We start from the raw sequence: 18114 nt of genomic DNA, 5'->3' as shown, positions 1-18114 counted from the left end.
GAAGTTTTCTTTAATTAAAAGCATGTGTTTTGTTTATTTTTCAGAAATAATAACAGAATAAAGCATTAGAGTGGAAGAATGGTGGGAAAACAACATGCAGAGCAACCCTAAGAATACAGTAGTTGTAGAGGATGATGTGGTAAGCAAGATGAGAGAAGAAAGTAGACTGAAATAGGAGGCTTACTTATGTGTCGGAGAAGACTGCAACTAAGACATAAAGATAAACAGTTGCACTTATTAGAGTTTCTATGTATTTTTAAAGGTGTATGAAATTACACAGAAATCACTATCATCACTATATGTTTGAATTTTGTGAGATTTTTCATGATTTAATTTTGTGAGATTTTTCATGACAAGTTACTGTTTTCAATAATGCACAGGTAGAAGCATGAGATAATTTTGTTTTTTACTGCATGGGAAATATGAAATAATATTTTTTTCACTGCACAGAGAATATGAGACAATCATAGGGATTTTAGCATGAAGTAATACTACGAATTTTTGATAGGATTGTCCTTTTTCACAGGATTGCCCCAGAGGAGCTGAGAACTGTCTTGATTCAATAGTTTCAAAATTTATACCTATGATACGTGTCCAGAATTTGGCTTGTTTCAGATACACTTACCAGAGGTAGGGGGAAAAAAAAGTACCTTTCTCCAGCTAATACTGATGTTTTTTTTTTTTTAATAGTAAGACAACATGAGGATGAGGTACCACTGCTAGTGTATTGGCCAGCTTCCTGGCACAAGATTTTAATTCAAATTAAAAGAAAATATTAAGAAAAGAGATTGGTAATGGTTAAAAGAAGTTTACTAGGCAGAGTGTTTACCCTTTGTTTGGTATATGTCCCTAATATTATGCAAGACACCTTCCTTGATGGTTTTATTTTTGTCTTGCCTTCTTCTGAAAATCTCACTACTGAGGGAGATTTAAATCTCACCTTAAATTTTCCAGCTGATATTTCAGATACTAGAAGTCAGGAATTTTATTTATCAGGTCCATTCCTGACACAAAATATTATCCAGCCAGGTGTCTTGGCTGAACAAGTGCTGCCCTCTCTAAAGATTTATTTGTTTTATTCACATAACCATTTGTTGATCATAGCAACAGTATATTATATATCACTATCTGGTTCCTCACAGGATTCTCTTATTCAGACAAAGAGAGGCCAAATGACATGGTCCATCTCTCTTTCTGCCTTGACAACACAAAGAGACTGTCTGGTTAGTCAGAGGCATAGAAAATGTGAACTGAACAATTTTCTTTTCAATTCATTTCTAGCACTGGAGGTTGAAACCAGCAAAAATCAGATATGTTTCCATAATGGCACATTACCTAGCAGCTCATTGTATGGGATTTACAAGGTGGTATTGAAGAGAAAATTAATTGAGAAAACTTCAGGAATTGAAAGGGGAGAAAATGCAGAACACAGATTTCTTATCTCTGAAATAAAAAATCTTGAGGTGTATAAAAATATAGGTGCAAAGAAAACATTGAATAAGCTTCTATTCCTAAGGTGTCTACTACACGCTCTAGTGTCAGAAAAAATAGTGTGTATTTTATATCAATGTAGACAAAAATACAGCAAGACAGAGAAGAAAAGACATGCTGTTACAGTGTGTAAGGTAAGAAGTCAAAGAGAAAACCATATTATAATAACTACTAGAAAACAAAACAGAAAAATACATTACCTTCTGAGGACTCATGTCAGAGAAGTTAGAGTCCAAGTTAAAGCTCAGCATCTGAAGGGAGAATCTGAGGGCACCAAATCAAGTAGAGGACCTGATCCAGAGAAGATCCTGATCGATTTACATAAAGCACTAAAAGATCACTTTCTCCCCAAATTAACCGATCTTAGATGTTATTTTCTGGACTTCAAACCTTTAGCAGATACTCTGGAGGAAGCTGATAATATTGTCTTAAAGGCTAGGAAAGATAAAGGTGATTTTTCATCACAGAGGGACATGCCACTGTTGAATACAGAGTTTAGGAGATTTGTAGCAGTACTGACAGCTACATTAGAATCAGTATTACCTAAAGTACTTTGCAGAGCCTCAGTGAAAATTAGTCAGAGACGACTGCTGTCAGATAACTTCCATATGTTATTGATCATGAGACATTCAGACTTAATAATGTTAGAGTTTGGTATACTATTTTCATTGAAGAAGGAAAAGGCTTGTGGTCATCTTAAGTGGAAATTCAGGAAGGAAATATTAATAGAAAGTGTAAGAAATAAATGGACTGAAGTTGTACTCTCTAAACTCTTAGAACCCTCTCAGCTTTCTAGACAGACACAGAATAGTTATTCACTATTACCGATCTTGTTTGCATTATTTGGGAAACAATTTGTACAAAAAGTAAGGATGAATAAACCAAAACCATGTTTAAATGCAAACAAGTTGATTTATGAAACAATGTTATCTTTGAATGAAATCCTATTAGCAATTCAGACTGCTTCAAACCCATTACATTTGAGAGCATTTCAGCTTCTAAAATTAATTATTTCAGTTCACAAGCTTTGTGAATTTGATGTTCAGGTCAAAAGGAGATCAGGCTACAAATTCATTTTAAGGTGGTCAAATGCCACAGAAAGTACAGGGTAGCCAACATTACATATAATTTAATAAAATAGTACAACGCTCTCTAGCAATGCTTGCTTACAAAATTTTAAGCAAGTAGTCCTGTGAGCAATAAAGCTAAGGAAACACCGGTTCCAATGGATCAGATCTTGTGGTTGGAGTCACTGCAGTCTAAAAAAGTGTTATGTATGTATATGCAGGGAGGAGTAATAAGGTCTCTCTTCTCTGCTTGACTCCTGTTTTCATGAAACATAAGATCTCATGTCTTTAAAATTATCCCTCCACCAGTTGAAAGGTTATGAGGGAAGAAAAGGGGAAAGACTTATTTCCTAGGAATCTCCACTAATATGATTATACAACAATTTGTTATAGTGTTATGGCAAAAATTCTTTTACACCTGAGAGTCATGTTTTCCTTCCAGAATCTTGTAGTAAAGGTCTCTTCATAACGTGTTGCGAAAACCTTTTGATCGCAGAACAAAATGCCAGCCATTAGCAGGAAGTCTCTTTATAGACCTAAATAAGAGATTGCTTATATGTTACTCAGTATATAATTTTTTTTTCATTAGTAGCCCAAACAAACATTGGGGCAAGTACAATGAAAGGAGAAGGAGAAATGGCTGTTCAAAGAAAACAAGAGGATTTCTCTGTGCTGCATAATCTTTTGATTTATATTGTTAAACAGGAAGATGACCAACGGGAAGTCCATTTGGTAGCATTTCCAAATTTTAAAGGTACCTTCAATGTTGTGCCATGCCTTCACAACTTACTGCACAAAAAAAAATTATTTTCCTCCTGGCCCTATATTTTTAAAGAGCAGTAGAGGGGCTCTAATAGTATGACTCAGATATTTGAAAATGGAAAGCAGAGAAGAAATGGGGGAAGGGAACTTATTACAATAGAAATGGTGTCTCTGCTATTGCTTTCTGTTGTGAGTGTTCTGACTAGGAGCTACCAAACTGACCAGAGTCCAGGCAGAAAGGGAAAGCAGTGAGCTTACCTAAAAGGCTAAAAATTCCTGTTACACGTTCAGCAAATTCTGTATCAGGACATATGTACCTAGAAGGGACTGCCCAGGGAGAGGGAGAGCTTTAGCCAAAGGTGGTCATGTATTTAACATGGGACACCCAACTCTTCTACATTAAAAAACAAAACAAAGCAAACCCCTCAATTATGTTCCTTTGGTATTTAGCATCCTTTCAGATTTAAAGGACATTAAGCTATTTCCAGTAAAAACTGAAAAGACTGTGCATTAGTTTGGGTAAGAGTTTTCAATTGTACTATGGCCATATTAATGAAGACTTATCTGTATAAGTTTGGGACAAAAACTAGAACTAAATTGTGTTATGATTCTCTAGCAATGTTATTTAGATTACCAGGATGCATATGTTCACTGTACCTCTCTCAGATATAATGCCTTTTGTTGACATCTATATACTTAAATGAAAAGATGGAATATTCCTGTATCTCAGATTATACAGAATAATCAAAAGAATCCAGGCATAAATTACTTGCTTTTTGTGGTTAAGATTAGTGAAAAATGTGCTTCTTTCAAGGCAGTACTGCAATATTTCCTGCACTTTGGGGGAAAATGAGCAAATAAAAAAAAACAAACGTGCATGCCTAAAGATGTTTAAAAAACCCAAAAACTTTTTCATTATTGTATGTAACATTATCTGCTTGTGCTTATCCAAGTCTGTTCTTGCTTTTCTTGTGATTGTTACCTGTTCAACATAATGCGTACGTAATGTGAGAGAGCAATTTCTTGGTAGCAAAGTACCAAATACAAATTTTGTGAAATACTGATAGGCAGGCTGGCACTCAGTTCCGTGTTTGGGACTGATACTCCACAAAACCTTTCACCAGGAATTATTTCTATAGCTAGCTAAGGGTGTGTAAACAAAACCTGGAAGGCATTGCTGTTTTCATCCCCCAAATTAAAACTACAGCCAATTTCTAATACTTCTATGTCAGCTTGTGTAACATATGAACATTCTTTTTCAGTATACATTAAAAGAGACTGTTTTCAAATTATCCTCTCAATGTAAGTAATATTTTGACTACAACTTTTGTACAGGCAAATGATGGGCTGTAAAATTGTAGTTGAGCATCAACTGGTAGCATTTTTTAACAGGGCTCTGTAATTTGAATCTATGTTGTGTGTTCTCCATCACAGAATTTCCTGCTGTTTCAAACTATTCAGTCATTTTCACCAGTTCTGGAGATTCTAGGAGAGTTCCTGTTTTGAGGGGATTAATGTTTGCTCTCACTGTTGCCATATTGACAACTCAGCTAAGACGAGCTTATTTTTAAAAAGCTGTTTCTAACTCTTATAGCTGTGAAAATTTATCTTGAAAAGGTGACATGACTGCCACTGATTCAGTGATATGAATCACTCTGAAACATTTATTTTGAGAAGTTTGTGCTACCTGCTAATCTCAGTGAGGTTCTAGCTGTGAAATGTAATGATGGCAATTTATAAATTGTTTTTTAAAAGCATTTAGAAGCACAAATCCCATTGATTTGGGAATAAAATTTTTGCTCCTAAATTATCAAAGCACTTGAAAAAAAATTCCAATTAGCTATTTCTCTGCTAATAATTCTAACATAAGTATCCAGGTAGTATCATTTCTAAATAATCCAAACCTATCTTATGCCTTTCCTTTGAAAAAAAGTTTCCAGTTTTTCACTGTAGCTATATGTTGTCTGTTTAGAAAAATATCCTACATTGTTATGAAGTGCTGGTAGGCATAAAATAATCAGCGCAAGGGTCCTACAATGTTTGAACTCGTATTTGTTTGACCTAAAACGGTGGTACAGGACCAAGGCACACCACCACCACCACCACCAGAAGTGAGCTCCGTTTACCTTGCTGCACATCTTTGATCCTGTAGTTCAGGAGACACATTGCTAGACAGAACACCCTCAAGACTAATCCAGAGCCCCTCTGAAACAGCAGCCTCTTCTGGAGCCTGTGTCTAGCTGAGAAATGGGCTTAGGAACAGGAACAATTTCAAGTAAGAAATCTGATAATTAGAGTCTAACGTTTATCTTACCTGCTTCTGTGTGCACAAAATACAACTGCTGTATTAAGATGGAATGTATTTTAGAGATCCACCTCAGACTCGTAGAGTAAAAAAAAAAAAATCTTCCCCACAACATAATCATGAAAAATAATCAGACAGCAGGGGAAATAATTATTTTCTTAATGTTTGCAGAGTGGTCAGAGATTATAAAAGACCATTTAAAATTACATGTTTACTGTCTTTTTTAACTTCTAACTACGCAAACTTCCAGACCTCAAACTTTATTTTCCTGTATCGTTCCATTGAGTAAAACAGAAGCAGGCATCTGAATTGCAAATGTTTTTTAACTTGTTCTCTCATTTGGCCAGACACTAGGGGTTCAGAAAACTTAGGTCGATACCAAAGTTGGTGTCTTATATGAAAGCTAATGACCACCACTACAGAACTACTTCTAGTAGAAGTTCTCCATTTTTAGAAAGACAAAAATAAACTAAGAGGGAACAATGACACTGAGTGAGTTTTGAGGTAGACTTTTAACTAAAACTTAATTAAAAATCATATGTAACCGCTTGTTTTTTCAAAATTTAGTCTGAGGTTTAACATTCTTATCAGTCTTCTCTGCTGCACGCTGAAAGTCAAAGTTTGGCTGCATCATTTATGTATCTTGGTTTACTGTTCCCTGACAAGGGGGCATGATTCAGTCTGACTCATTCATCTGTTAAAATAAGGCTTGTTCCAAGATTAACATGGGCCAAAACAAATCTGACACAGAGAGTAACAAAACCCAAGTTCACAATCTTTGCAGTTTTCTGCAGTTTTTAACTGAAATTGCTTTCTGTCAGCGCAGTTGTGACAATTTAGCATAATTTTGCTCCTCTTTACCAAATTATTTTTGCTTTCTTACAACTCCACGTTATAGAAACATCCTATAATGAGAGGATTTTTGGATTAGTAATTTTAAATTAAAAATTATAGTTTTATGTTTGGTAATTGCTGTTTTGGTTGTGCAAGTACAAGGTTATACATCACACCACTTGCCTTTTATATTTTGTACTTTTGAAACCTACAGTTCACTTAATTGAAAGATGCAGTAAGAAAAAATGTGCAATGAAACATTCATATTCAAAAGATGGGGGAAAAGAATGTCTTTTTACCTTTTGTCAGCAAAATCTTTGCTCCTCCCTGCAGGTCTTGTGACTTTGAAGGTTTTCTTCTTTTCTTAACAAAACCAAAATCCAGTTGTGGTCACTTAGGGACTATATTCTCTTGCTGGAAACATATTACCATCAGCACTGTTAACTGCAGATAATTATCTTTAGAGCAGTCCTGCTATTCACATTTGCCTCAATTGCTGAATATTCATTTAACTAACTTTGTCTACTTTAAAGCCTCATGGTTATCTTCTGAGTGACAGAGGTATAAATGATTGCACTGCCTTTTGGTACGTGCACCTTTTAAGCAAATATATTTTTATTTCACTCAGGAGTTGTCATGGTTGAAGAGCAAATGAGAGTGTGGAAGCAAAATGAATTTGGATAGCAAACCACTTTAATCACAGATGTTGCAATTTTACCAATTACACCACTTCCTTGTCACTTGGAAGACATGATGCACTCTGGGAGAGACAGTGTAGCGGGTGCAGCCATGCACTGCATGGTTCTGGGGTCTCCTGGGCTCATCCCCACTCCCTGAGGTTGGAGATGGCCTTGGACTCTGGTGCAGGCTCTTGGGGTTCCCGCCCCAGCATCTTTTCTGTACTATGTTTACCTCTTAAGGGTCCGCAGCTACAGGGCTGGACTGCTACAGGAACTTGCTGATGATCAGTCCCTTCAAACCACACTCTTATTTCCTGTTTTGCTGCGCCATCATTGGAGCTAACCATCTGCCTCTTCGGACAATTCTGGACATGTTTGCACTGTAGTTCAGGACATGTGGTTGATCATACTTCATCTACTCCTACTACAGCGAAAAGTTAAAGTTCATGGGCTTATGCTAGCAGCGATGCTGACTAGCCTTAACTCATGCTAACAGCTACAGGAATCCTGTCTGTTACAGAAATGAAACATTTTCTTTGCCTCCTGTTAAACATGTAGCTTTTGCAGAAGGGCCAAACATGACATTCCCCTTATGCTGAAAAGAGAAAACGTGTATCCACCTCCCACTGAGAGGCTTCTCTTAAAATTCAAGCATACTCCATTTCCAAAACCTTTCCTTCTAAATGCAGTAACTAAACACTTTCCAAGTCACACCTACACTTACTAATCTCCTATCCCTAGAAGGCCACTGGGAGTTCAGAGCTCATCCTCTGTCTTCTAACTAAAAAACCCCATCATCAACACAGCCATGGGAAAGTGCTGCCTGTGCTCAGCACCTGCTCAAACCAACAGTTAACTCTCAGGACAGATATGCTTATACCGTAGCTCGTTAGGCCAACTTCAGGAGAAGTTTTAACTAGACATGGGCAAAAAGCTGCCAACTGTAGTCTTGGTTGGTACATTTAAAGCAAAATAACATTCTTTTGTTGTACAACATACAGCTAAGTATTTTCTTTTTACTACACTGAAAACAGGCCAGCTGCCTGATTTGGCATTTAGAAGCGTGGTGAAATGGTGCAAAATTAATCTTATTTTCTTGTCATTCTATTACTAAGTGAAAATAAAAAGGAGGAAAGAATTTAAAAGGGAGCAAATTTATTAGCTATACTAAGACTGTGCTGAATTTACTTACTTGAACTTTGCAATACTGCATTCCAGCTGCAGCAATCAAAACAGGTGACTGATGTAAAAGCATGGGAAAAACATGCAAAAGCACAAGTCATCTTTAAAGGCTCTATATAAATAGAACAGAGCCAGATCTTGCGTGCCCCACAATTTCAAATTCAAAAGCAAAAAACTTTTTAAGGAACTTAAAGACACCAGGTAGTCTTAATTTTTAGCACTCTGGGTTTAAAGGTTAATAATAGAGAGCATCATGCTACAAGAGAATCTAAAAAAAAAGCAACCAGTGCATTTTGATTGTGTAAACTTAAATACACAAAGACTGAAATTGCTGGTACACACGAAGTATCAGATATTATTCTAAACCAGATATTTAAGATAACTGAAATTGAGTTCAAGATGGTGAGACAAGTTTAGCTTGTAACTGGACAACACCTCTTTAAATGAGAGCTTTTTCTCTAAGAATAGAAGGCAAGGTACTTTTACATATTTTCATCTTTATTTAATGAGCACTTTGTTATTTTTCTCTAAAGATTTTAATTCATTTTAGCTAGTAAAACCATTCAGTTCTGTAAATAGGACTCAAGTCTGAGCAAGTTGTGCATCTCCTTTGAAATAAAATCCAGGAAATGGTGGATTTTATGCATCAGCATTTCGGTATGCATCAGTAGTTTTTCTAGACTGTTTGACACACATAAATAGAGCACATCAAAGTACTGTTTCTTTCTACACGTTTATATTTGGACTCCAACTGCCATTTGCGCAAACCATTCTCATTTTGGAAAAGGCTTTCTTCAATTGCAGAATTCCATAAAATATCATTTACCTGCAATTCTGATGTGTACAGAGGATTACACAAAATGCAAAGCTTTCTCGCAGCTATTATATTAAATTCTATTCCAACTACAAGATTCGATAATATTACCAAAATGATGTTTATGTTTTGGAAGGGGCTTTGATTGCAAGATGTCCACTCTTCCAGACTTCTCAGCTTTCTGGAATGAAACAAACAGCTCACTGAAGCATTAAAAACACATTTACACTTGGTTTGCTTTAGTTGAACCAAGATGAATAAGAGTCATAACGGTAGTATAACCATGAAGCAGGTCATCCTTTATGTCATTACATTCTCTTAATACGAAATTCCCAGTAACTATTCGATCACATCCTATTTCCCCATGTCCAAAAAAGCCAAAGAGGGGAACGTTTGGAAAAAACTTCCTAAATGCATCTGCTTCCATATTCCTTTTGGTTTTATAATGCCGATATCCTCTGCCAACACACGCAAACATGAAGCCAATGGTGTTGCGCTCAGGGATGTTTGCTGCTTTGAGACGCTGCATGGCGGCTTCTGCTGTCCTCTCATCAGCCACATCCTGGTCTAACAAAACAGTGGCACTCTGGATCTGGGGACCGCTGAAAGCCAGCCCAACCACACCACAGGCATCACCGGGCTGGGCATTGTTACTGAAAGACAACAGGCACCAAGTTAGAGAACGTTCCAGAGAGACCACTTCCAACCTGAATAAGCTTCTGCTGTGGCAGAAGTAGATTTCAAAGCAGACCAACATCCTAGTGATTAGGAAAGCCACCCATAGTTAAAAAAACAAACCAAAGCCTTCAAATTTTAGCAACCCCTCCCTTTTTTTTTTAGCAACCTTTCACAAGGGAAAACTTTCATGTCCATTACCAGGGATTACACGTAAGCCTACCTTTCAAATACATGCCAAATTCAGCAGTTTGTGTATGTCACAGCTCTGTAATTCCAACTAAGCTGTAATTTCAACTAAGCTGTAATTCCAACTAAACTTTTAGTTAAGACAAGCAAAGATACTCAGCATTTACATATCAAACCAAGGCAGCAGTCAGTAATGCCTTCAGATTCATGTTCCTTTAAGTCTCCTGGGTTGGCCAGGACACATTGGTTTTAGTACTTACCTACTTATGCTTTATTAGCAATAATTTAATATATGGTCAGCGCTCTTATCTGGAGTAATGGTGCCGCTGGCATACATCAGAGGCAAGAAAAATGTTAGTACTACTATGCATGAGAGCAGCCCGAGACAATGTGTGCACTGCACACCCCAGCACAGGACGCTCCAGTGAGGATGCACCAGCACCCATGAGTCAGATGGCACAAAGGGCTCTCCCTGTGCAGCACAGCAGCTGGAGCAACTGGAGCCCAAATCTGCCCTGCAGGGATCCTGGCGGAGGGAAGGGCTTTAAGCTAGATGAGATCTAGCCCAGTCCTGAGTGGCATGTCCTTCAGCAGCGGCAGCAGATTAGGTGTGCTCCTGGGGCACAGTCCTCTTTGCGTGTTCAGCTACTGCTCTGTAACGTGAACCAAAACGAGGTTGATATAGGAACAAAATGTTCACATAAATGGTCTCTGTCACAATGAGTGATAATTTATCTGCAAGCCAGAGAGTAAACACAACACAGACTGCAGTAAACACACACAGGGTATCTGAAGCTGGAAATCTTCGCAGTGGGTTTCTCCTAGCTGGGTTTCCAGAATCCAATTTGTAACACAGTCATACGAAGCTTCCAGCTTTTCTGGCTAGATCACAGTGTAGCAGTTGGACTTTATTATCTTAAAAAAAAAAATCATCATTTTAACACTGTTAATGGGCATTTCTAATGTGACATAACTAAAAGGCTATGGCTTCTGTAGCGTTTCTCCCATTTTAAATCTCCTTTACAATTTACCTTGAAAAAGATACCTACTTCTCGGAGGTCAGTGATGTAAAGCTCTCCACTTGTCCCCCAGCCAGGATGATACTTTTCTCATTCAAAGGATTGACTATTTGATGAAGAAATCGAGTTGCTCCAGACTTCCAGGAGTTGTAGCCAAACAGAAGAACCACCCGGAGATCTGGGTTATTCTTCAGACCTACAAACAAAACCACAAACACCAATCCTCTTATTTTTAAATCCTGACCCCTGAAGTCCAACCATCCTCATCTCTCCTCAAATAATACATCACACCTTTAGTAATGGCTTTCCATTGCTGCAACTAGGAAAAGAAGACACAAGTTGCCCAGGCATTCAGAAGCTGGGCTGCATTCCCCACATAAGTGAGAATTTCTGAAAAGAACCTAACAAGGAAAAGAAGACTGCATCTGCTTCCTCCAGCTTTCAACTTTACCAGAGCATTTGAGTTTTATCACAGCCTCTGAAGGCACAGCTCTTCAGTTTCACTAATCGTCCTTTTACAGGTAAGAACCGAGCGTATAGGTTATTCAACAAGAACCACAACGCAGTAAATAGCTTTACCTGAAAATTAAATACATTACATACATCAGCCAGTTGCTTATCCCAAGGCAGAAACTCCCAGGTTCCTAGAAGACTCAGGAAACCCTTGTTATATTACTCTTCATAAATGAACTACTGTCCTACTGAGGACACAACGTGAGGAATGTAAACTGTATTTATTGAAATATGCTGTCTTCTGTTCTACCTTTCCTTGCTACAACACCTGACTTAGGATCTAAATGCAAAGTTATTTTGGAGAAGAAGAGAAGCAGCTCCTCCCCACACATTTCTAAACTGTAGTGATAGGAATAATTCCCAATGGCACAAACTCATTTATCATTATTTTTAACCAATTAGAGGTTGCTCAAAACCTAACAGCTCCCTCTGAACAGCTCCACCTGGAGCCTAACTGAGGTAATCTGAGATCAATACTCAGGATAACTTAATACTCCAGAGAATGGGAAGAACAGACATGCGTAATTACCAGCTGCAGCCCTAGAGCCACAGCATGCTCTATGAACAGAGTTAGCACAGAAGCTGTTGCTTCCACGCTGGTGCCTAAAAGAGCAATACAACACTTCACAAAAGCCCAAATAAAGGGGAGAACAAGGACATACCTGCTTCAGCAAATTTACTTTCATCAAAGACCCTGTTCTTCAAGTCTTTTGAAAAATGGAAGGTATGAATTTTCACCCCATCAATTTTGGGAAACAATAGAGCAAACCCAGCTTCGCCCTCTTCAATTTCTTGAGGTTGATTGCTGCTCGAACCCATAGGGGTAACTACAAAGATACAAAACCAGACATCTTGTGTTCAGTGATTCTAATACTTTCATCTACATTGTAACACAGATTAAAAGAGGCAGAACAGCTTAGACAATGTGAAACGTGACAGTTCATTTCCATAACAACATATCTAATTGACAACTAGTGTGACTTTTTTGTTAATGTTTTGGTAAGATGAGGCACGTAGGAGTCCTGCTGGCTATGGATCATGCTGAAGTCGCTTTGGACAGGAGACATGGATATATCTGGACATTTCCCCCCAGCCACACCAAATATAAATCAGTTGGAAAACAAGCACTGTGCAATGCAGCTGTCTCAAGCCTTCCTGCCAACTTCTGCAGGTATGCAAACATACTCAGATTTTTAAGGTCCACAAGTGAAACAGGGAAAGGTGTTATACAAGCGTGTGATGACAGTATAAAGCAAACTGAAACAAATATTGGGAGTGTATTATTGAATTATGCTAGTGACAATCAATCAAATACCCTCCTTACGCTGTGGGAAGAGAATTTAAGGCGAGAAATTAGGAAAAAACTTTCTAATGATAAAAAAGTGAAGCACTAGAAAAAGACTGCCAAGGGAAGCTGTGAATTTTCCATAGTTATTGCATATGCCTCCTACTAGACTATAACAAACAAGTACATACTGAGGATGTCCTGTACAATTAGTCACAATGTGACTCTGAAAAATATAGATAAATCCCAGAAATATTCAATAATTACATTAAGGTGCCAGGAAAAACTGCAATAAGCTGCCTGCTCAATTAAATCAACCATTTTAATTATAACTGCATCAGATGAAGTAAGAATTTAAACACCACATAACTTAGCAGCAACACTGTGTACTCCTTAAAATTTCAGCTCGCACTGAACAAGGTGGGACAACATGGTGATCGCTGTGAGAACTCTCCCGTCAGTCTGCAGGACTATGCTTTCAAAAATGTATGAAATCATGATAAACAGGAACCGGAAGAGATGTGCGATACACTGGACACCCTCAAGTTGATCTCACAAAATCACACGTTCTCCTCCTACCTACAATTCCTGGGGTGACCAGTCCAAGAACCTGACATCGCTTTGGCAACAATTTTTCGAGCGCAATTGCTGTTTCTTTACTGTTTCTTTTCCTGGCTGTTAAAAAAAGAAGAAAAAAAGCAGAGAGAAGTAAAAATCGGTTGCCTGAAGGGTACTGGAACAAACCTTGCAGTCAATCCCACCCTATTTAACCAATGCTGCCCATCAGTGGATGCCCTGTTAACAACGTGACGAGTCTGTACTGATCGGTAGGAGCACAGGACTACTGGCACGCCAACAGAATCGATATCCTCTGGAAAATGGGAAAGAAACTTGAACACGCATCTACAAGCTGTGTTTCATACCACAAACGTGAAGCTATGCGGTCACATTTTCTGCAAAAGATTTGCTTTCCCTCAAAATTCAAGTTCAGAGAATTCCCCTTCAGCTGGCTTTCCTCTACGCGCTGTACTTACGTCCCAAGCGCTTCTTGAGGCGGGAGCGAGTTAGTTCAAGGCTTACCTTTCTTCTGCTCGTGACACTCCTCGTGCCCGCTGAACGTTTCTGCGTCTGCGATATAGAGCACGGTTTGCGGCAGCACGTGCACCTTCTGTAAAAGGACGGGAGAAGCAGCAGGGCTGCGCTACCGAGCGGCTTCCAGGAGGCCCCGTCCCACGGGCTGGCGGCCGGGCGGGAGGCGCAGCCGAGGAAAACCGCTCCCGCTCCCGCTCCGCTCCGCCGGCCCCGCCCGCCCGTCTCACGAGGGGCTGTCCCTCACGCCGACGCCGCCGGGGCGCGAGGCCCCGCGCGCACCCACCTCCAGCTCGCGGGCCAGCACGCGCACCAGCGCGTGGCTCTCGCCAGGGCCCGGTTCCAGCGCCGACACCCAGGCGACGCGCTGCCGCGCCCGCAGGATCCGCCGGGCGCACTCCCTCCACAGCCGGCACACGCTGCAACGCACCACGGACACACCGCGTCGGCGGGAGCGCCCCGCCCCGGCCCCCGGCCCCGCCGCCGCTAGCTCAGCACCGGAGCCGACCGCCACGGCGGCGCCCACCCCCGCGGCCCCGCCCCTTACCAGGCGGCGCGCAGCAGCGCCTTGGTGGGTAGGAAGCCGAGGACGCGTTCCACCACCTCGGCCAGGTTGCCGAGGACGAAGGCGCCCTTGGCGGCGGCCTCCACGGCACCGGCGGCCTCCATGGCACCGGCGCCACCGCCGAGCCTCCCCCCGCGGCCTCCCCTTCCCCGCCGCGCCGAGGGCGCTCTGCGTCACCCGCGCGCCGACGCTCCCGGGGCGGAGTTCCGGTCACGCGGGGGCGGAGAGAGCGAGGGCAGCCCCGCTTCCGCCGCCTGGCGGCGGGGAGGACCCGCCCCGCTCCCGGACCCCCGCCAGGTGTGTCCCCCCGCCTCCCGCGCCCCGGCAGCCAGCACGGAGACAGCGCTCTTCTTAAAACGGTTTTTATTCATAAACTTGATGCAAGTTTACAAATTTCTGTACATTGCCAAGTAACTCCGCAATGAGCGATGGAACCCAGACCGAAGCGTGCGCCGAAGGTGCGGGGGCGGCCCGCGCCGCGGCCGGGGGGCGGGAGGCAGCGCCGCGCTCGCAGGCTGCAGCCGCCGAGAGCCGCCCGCTCCGGCCGCTGCTCCCGTCGGCGCTCGGCTGCCAGGGTTTATACAAAGACTGGTACAACCACGCAAGCAGAAAGGCTGGGGAGTCACCCACCCTACATTTGAAACAACACGCTACTGGAAGTAGTGCCAAACCGCCCCCATCGTGTCTTTCGAGCTAAAAACTGGATCTAGAAGCAAACGCACAAGGACCTGTGGATGCCTGATAGAGAAAAGAGCACAAATTTGATAGTCAACTAAAAAACCATAACAAAAACATGCTTCTGCGCTTCTAAAAAGTGCTTAATCCATGGTACACACCCTTAGCTCAGCCCCAGAGGGGTGCAAAGGCCTAACGACGAGTACTACAACCAAAATAGAATCGATTTAGGTAAGGCAATGAAATATGGTGTAATTACACAGACCCAGATTCATCTCCTAAGAAAGAAAGAACAGTTCCCATTAGTCTCTCAATAACAAAACCACTGTCATGACTATGGCAACATTTCTTAAACCTCTGAATCAGATGACGAGTTTTTGTACTTTATTGTAGCTTTTATATAAAAATTTCTCATTCAAGGACTTTCATCGCGATTTGTGCCAATCACTTCATAAGTTCATTAGTTTACAAATGATTGCAACAACCCGTTAATAAAATGGAACACCTAAAAAGGTTTTTAGTATTTTAAATAACTTCAAGCTTCATACTGTGGCTCTTCTTGTTAAGGAGGTTGAGCCAACAAGTATCAGGAACAGCCCAGCAAGTTCTGATGCCCCAGTGGAAGTGACTAGTTACAAGGTTTTATTGGCACAGCCTTGCTCTGCTTAAAACAAACCAAAACAAAAAAACACAAAAAACCAAAACAAACCCAAAAAACAAACAAAAAAGAAAACAAAACCAAAAAAACCAAACCAAAACAAAACATTAACATAATCTAAACAGAGAGCATCTTTTCCAAGAAACAGTTCATATTCTCATACAGCCATGAAAAATGTTTAATGACTTAACATACACGTGTTCTTCCTATATCATTAATTTGGAAATACTACAAATGCCGTCATTTCAGACCAGAAAAACTACTGTGATTTGCAAGACCTGACATCTCCTAAAACAGTATTAAACAATGTATTAAACTTCTTGGCTTTAAATGAAACGATACAACGCAAGTCTCTGCATTTTGCAAAAGGTAAGAAATACACAAAAGTGTGTGAACAACTCACTCCTACTGAATGATCTTTAGTAACTTGATAGCCTGCTGTAGGGAGCTTACGCTTTCAAATAAAAAAAAAAGGGAGAAGGGAGGGCGTGGCCCAAATATGCTTAATCCATATGAAGAAATACGGTAAAGGCCCAAACTGCTCAGTCCAGATACCTAAGAAGAGCGGAATGGTAAGGCTGTAACTTATACTTTATGTGTCAGTTGACAGATTATCCACTAACTTATCTAATAGCTAAAGTCTTCAATACGGCTGTTATAGGGGCACTCATAGCTTGAGTCTGTGTGTTGGAAAACATAAAAAAGAGCTTGTTTTGTTGACATTGGTCCAGGTATACAACAGTCCTCAACATTAGCCATCTTCTTTCGGAGGAGTGTACCAGCCTATGGAGAACAGAGAAACGCGTTAGGTACCAACACTGCTACATCAAGATGATCTTACCACCTTACGCTGAATTTGTGGGAGCTGGAAGCCTAATCTGGCTCCTTCCTTCCCTCTTAAAGTAGGCCAGCCCAGTGAGACCCAGTGCCCTGAACGCTAGTGGTCTGCAGTGGGAGATACAGCACGTGGCATATTCCAGGATCAGACCCAGTATTTGAGTGTGAAAATTAAATACTTCCCAGTTTGGGGTTTTTTGTGGCAGCAGCTATCCTGAGTTGGACAAGCTGGACATCAACAGAGGAAGCTGTTGAAGGAGGAACATTGCTGTAACAAAACCAAATGGAATATAGGTAAAACCCCCAAGTCTTCAAGCCACTTAATGCAGAGACATCCAAACATCACTACACTGGGATACTTATATATAAATCCCATCTTGCATGCTGAAGAGTTAGGCACACGCAACCATTTGAACAGTTTATCCTACTTCTGCCAAACTTGCTGTAGGAATGGGCTCGGAAGCGTCAGTCGAGTAACTTGCCTCCTGATAGGATTTGGCACGTTTAGCAGTTGAATCACACCTGATCAAGTGTGCATAGTTTTTCTCTAGCCACTTCCAGATCTCCAATGTGAACTCTCCCAGCCACTATTGTAAAAAGTCCTCTAAATTTTTGTACAGTGAGTACAGGGCCTATTTATGTTGTCCCAGAGAACAGGTAGCAGCTATAAGTTAAAGACACCTTTGGCAGCAGCAATAAATGCTGTGAATGCTTTGTGTACAGCTCCTGATGCAGGAGTAATCACTGTAGTCAAGGCTAGCATATGGCTAGAAGTAAACAGCCAGCCATGCTGGCTTTTGTAGCAAACTAAAAAAGCAAGAGACTCAGTTAACGGCAAGATCAAAATATAATTAAATTGGAAAGCATTTTGAAGTCGTTATCTTTGATCTTCCTCCCAATAGCAGAGAAGGCACTATGTTCAGTTTTAGAGGTAGGGAAACTGAGGTGCTCACTACAATCACACCGAAATACACTCTCATGTTCACAGCAACATGAATTCCCAGAGGAGACTGTGTCCAACCTGGACCAAAGAACATCATGGAAGTGGTAACTGGGACTAACTCCCTCACCACGAGACCAGGGTACCAATTCTGCTGACTGCTTTTACATAACATGTAAGCCACTTAAACCTTTTAAAGCCTCAGGTCATTTCGTGTCTTCTCATTCTGGCACAATGAATGCAATTATACCTGAAGCACTTGAATACTTGTTTTATGCAGCTGAGAGACCACTAACTGGCTTTAAATAGGGTTTAAAAAAAAGTCTCCCATTTCTATGGCACAGTTTTCCAGCCAGCACACTTCATTTGGACTGTATTTTTTTTAGTCTCTGGTCTTTCTTTCCACTTTCTCTCTTCCTTAATGATTACTACTACTAAGGTCTTGCCACTTTGAAACAAAGCCTTTCAGGGAAGAGCAAACTTCCAGCAGGTATTTCACTACCAAATAGGACACACTAAAAGCAACAGTAACAA

General features: G+C 40.7%; 3 protein-coding genes across 10 annotated transcripts in view; 1 reads left to right on the top strand and 2 right to left on the bottom strand.

Moving 5' to 3' along the window:
* Positions 1-5043, top strand: part of NRG4 (neuregulin 4) — a 53366-nt gene extending 48323 nt beyond the window's left edge. For 4 of the 5 annotated variants that reach the window (XM_072871452.1, XM_072871453.1, XM_072871450.1 and 1 more), the window contains one exon: positions 45-5043. In XM_072871452.1, coding sequence (XP_072727553.1) covers positions 45-61 — 17 coding nt within the window. In that variant the 3' untranslated portion in view covers positions 62-5043. The remainder of the gene's footprint in view (positions 1-44) is intronic. The other variant, XR_012043982.1, reaches the window with a different exon arrangement.
* Positions 5044-8798: 3755 nt separating this feature from the next.
* On the bottom strand, positions 8799-14666 carry FBXO22 (F-box protein 22). Of its 2 annotated transcripts, none has more exons than XM_072871443.1 (7): positions 14453-14666; positions 14192-14324; positions 13897-14017; positions 13396-13491; positions 12194-12358; positions 11049-11214; positions 8799-9788 (listed from the first exon to the last, which is right to left on the bottom strand). In XM_072871443.1, the coding sequence occupies exons 1-7, from the start codon at positions 14572-14574 to the stop codon at positions 9359-9361; spliced, it is 1233 nt and encodes a 410-aa protein (XP_072727544.1). In that variant the 5' UTR covers positions 14575-14666; the 3' UTR covers positions 8799-9358. The 2 variants fall into 2 exon arrangements, with proteins under 2 accessions (XP_072727544.1, XP_072727545.1); XM_072871444.1 differs by having other exon boundaries at positions 13897-13984; positions 14453-14665.
* A 1289-nt stretch (positions 14667-15955) lies between these two features.
* UBE2Q2 (ubiquitin conjugating enzyme E2 Q2) overlaps positions 15956-18114 on the bottom strand; it is a 51722-nt gene continuing 49563 nt past the window's right edge. Inside the window, exon 13 of one of the 3 annotated variants that reach the window (XM_072870174.1) lies at positions 15956-16586. In XM_072870174.1, coding sequence (XP_072726275.1) covers positions 16555-16586 — 32 coding nt within the window. In that variant the 3' untranslated portion in view covers positions 15956-16554. Of the gene's footprint in view, positions 16587-16608; positions 16909-18114 lie in introns of those variants that run through there. The other 2 variants (XM_072870175.1, XM_072870173.1) reach the window with 2 other exon arrangements.

This window comes from Ciconia boyciana, chromosome 8 (genome assembly GCF_034638445.1).
Source record: "Ciconia boyciana chromosome 8, ASM3463844v1, whole genome shotgun sequence".
Taxonomy (NCBI): domain Eukaryota; kingdom Metazoa; phylum Chordata; class Aves; order Ciconiiformes; family Ciconiidae; genus Ciconia; species Ciconia boyciana.
Note: the sequence above shows the minus strand (reverse complement) of the source record. Positions and strands in the feature narration are given on the sequence as shown.

Coding starts and splice junctions, on each gene's coding strand:
- FBXO22 (XM_072871443.1), bottom strand. CDS start 14,574: ATGGAGGCCGCCGGTGCCGTGGAGGCCGCCGCCAAGGGCGCCTTCGTC. Junction 14,018..14,191: donor TGCTGGCCCGCGAGCTGGAG/GTGGGTGCGCGC, acceptor GCCGCTCGGTAG/CGCAGCCCTGCTGCTTCTCC. Junction 13,492..13,896: donor GTGTCACGAGCAGAAGAAAG/GTAAGCCTTGAA, acceptor TTTTTTTAACAG/CCAGGAAAAGAAACAGTAAA.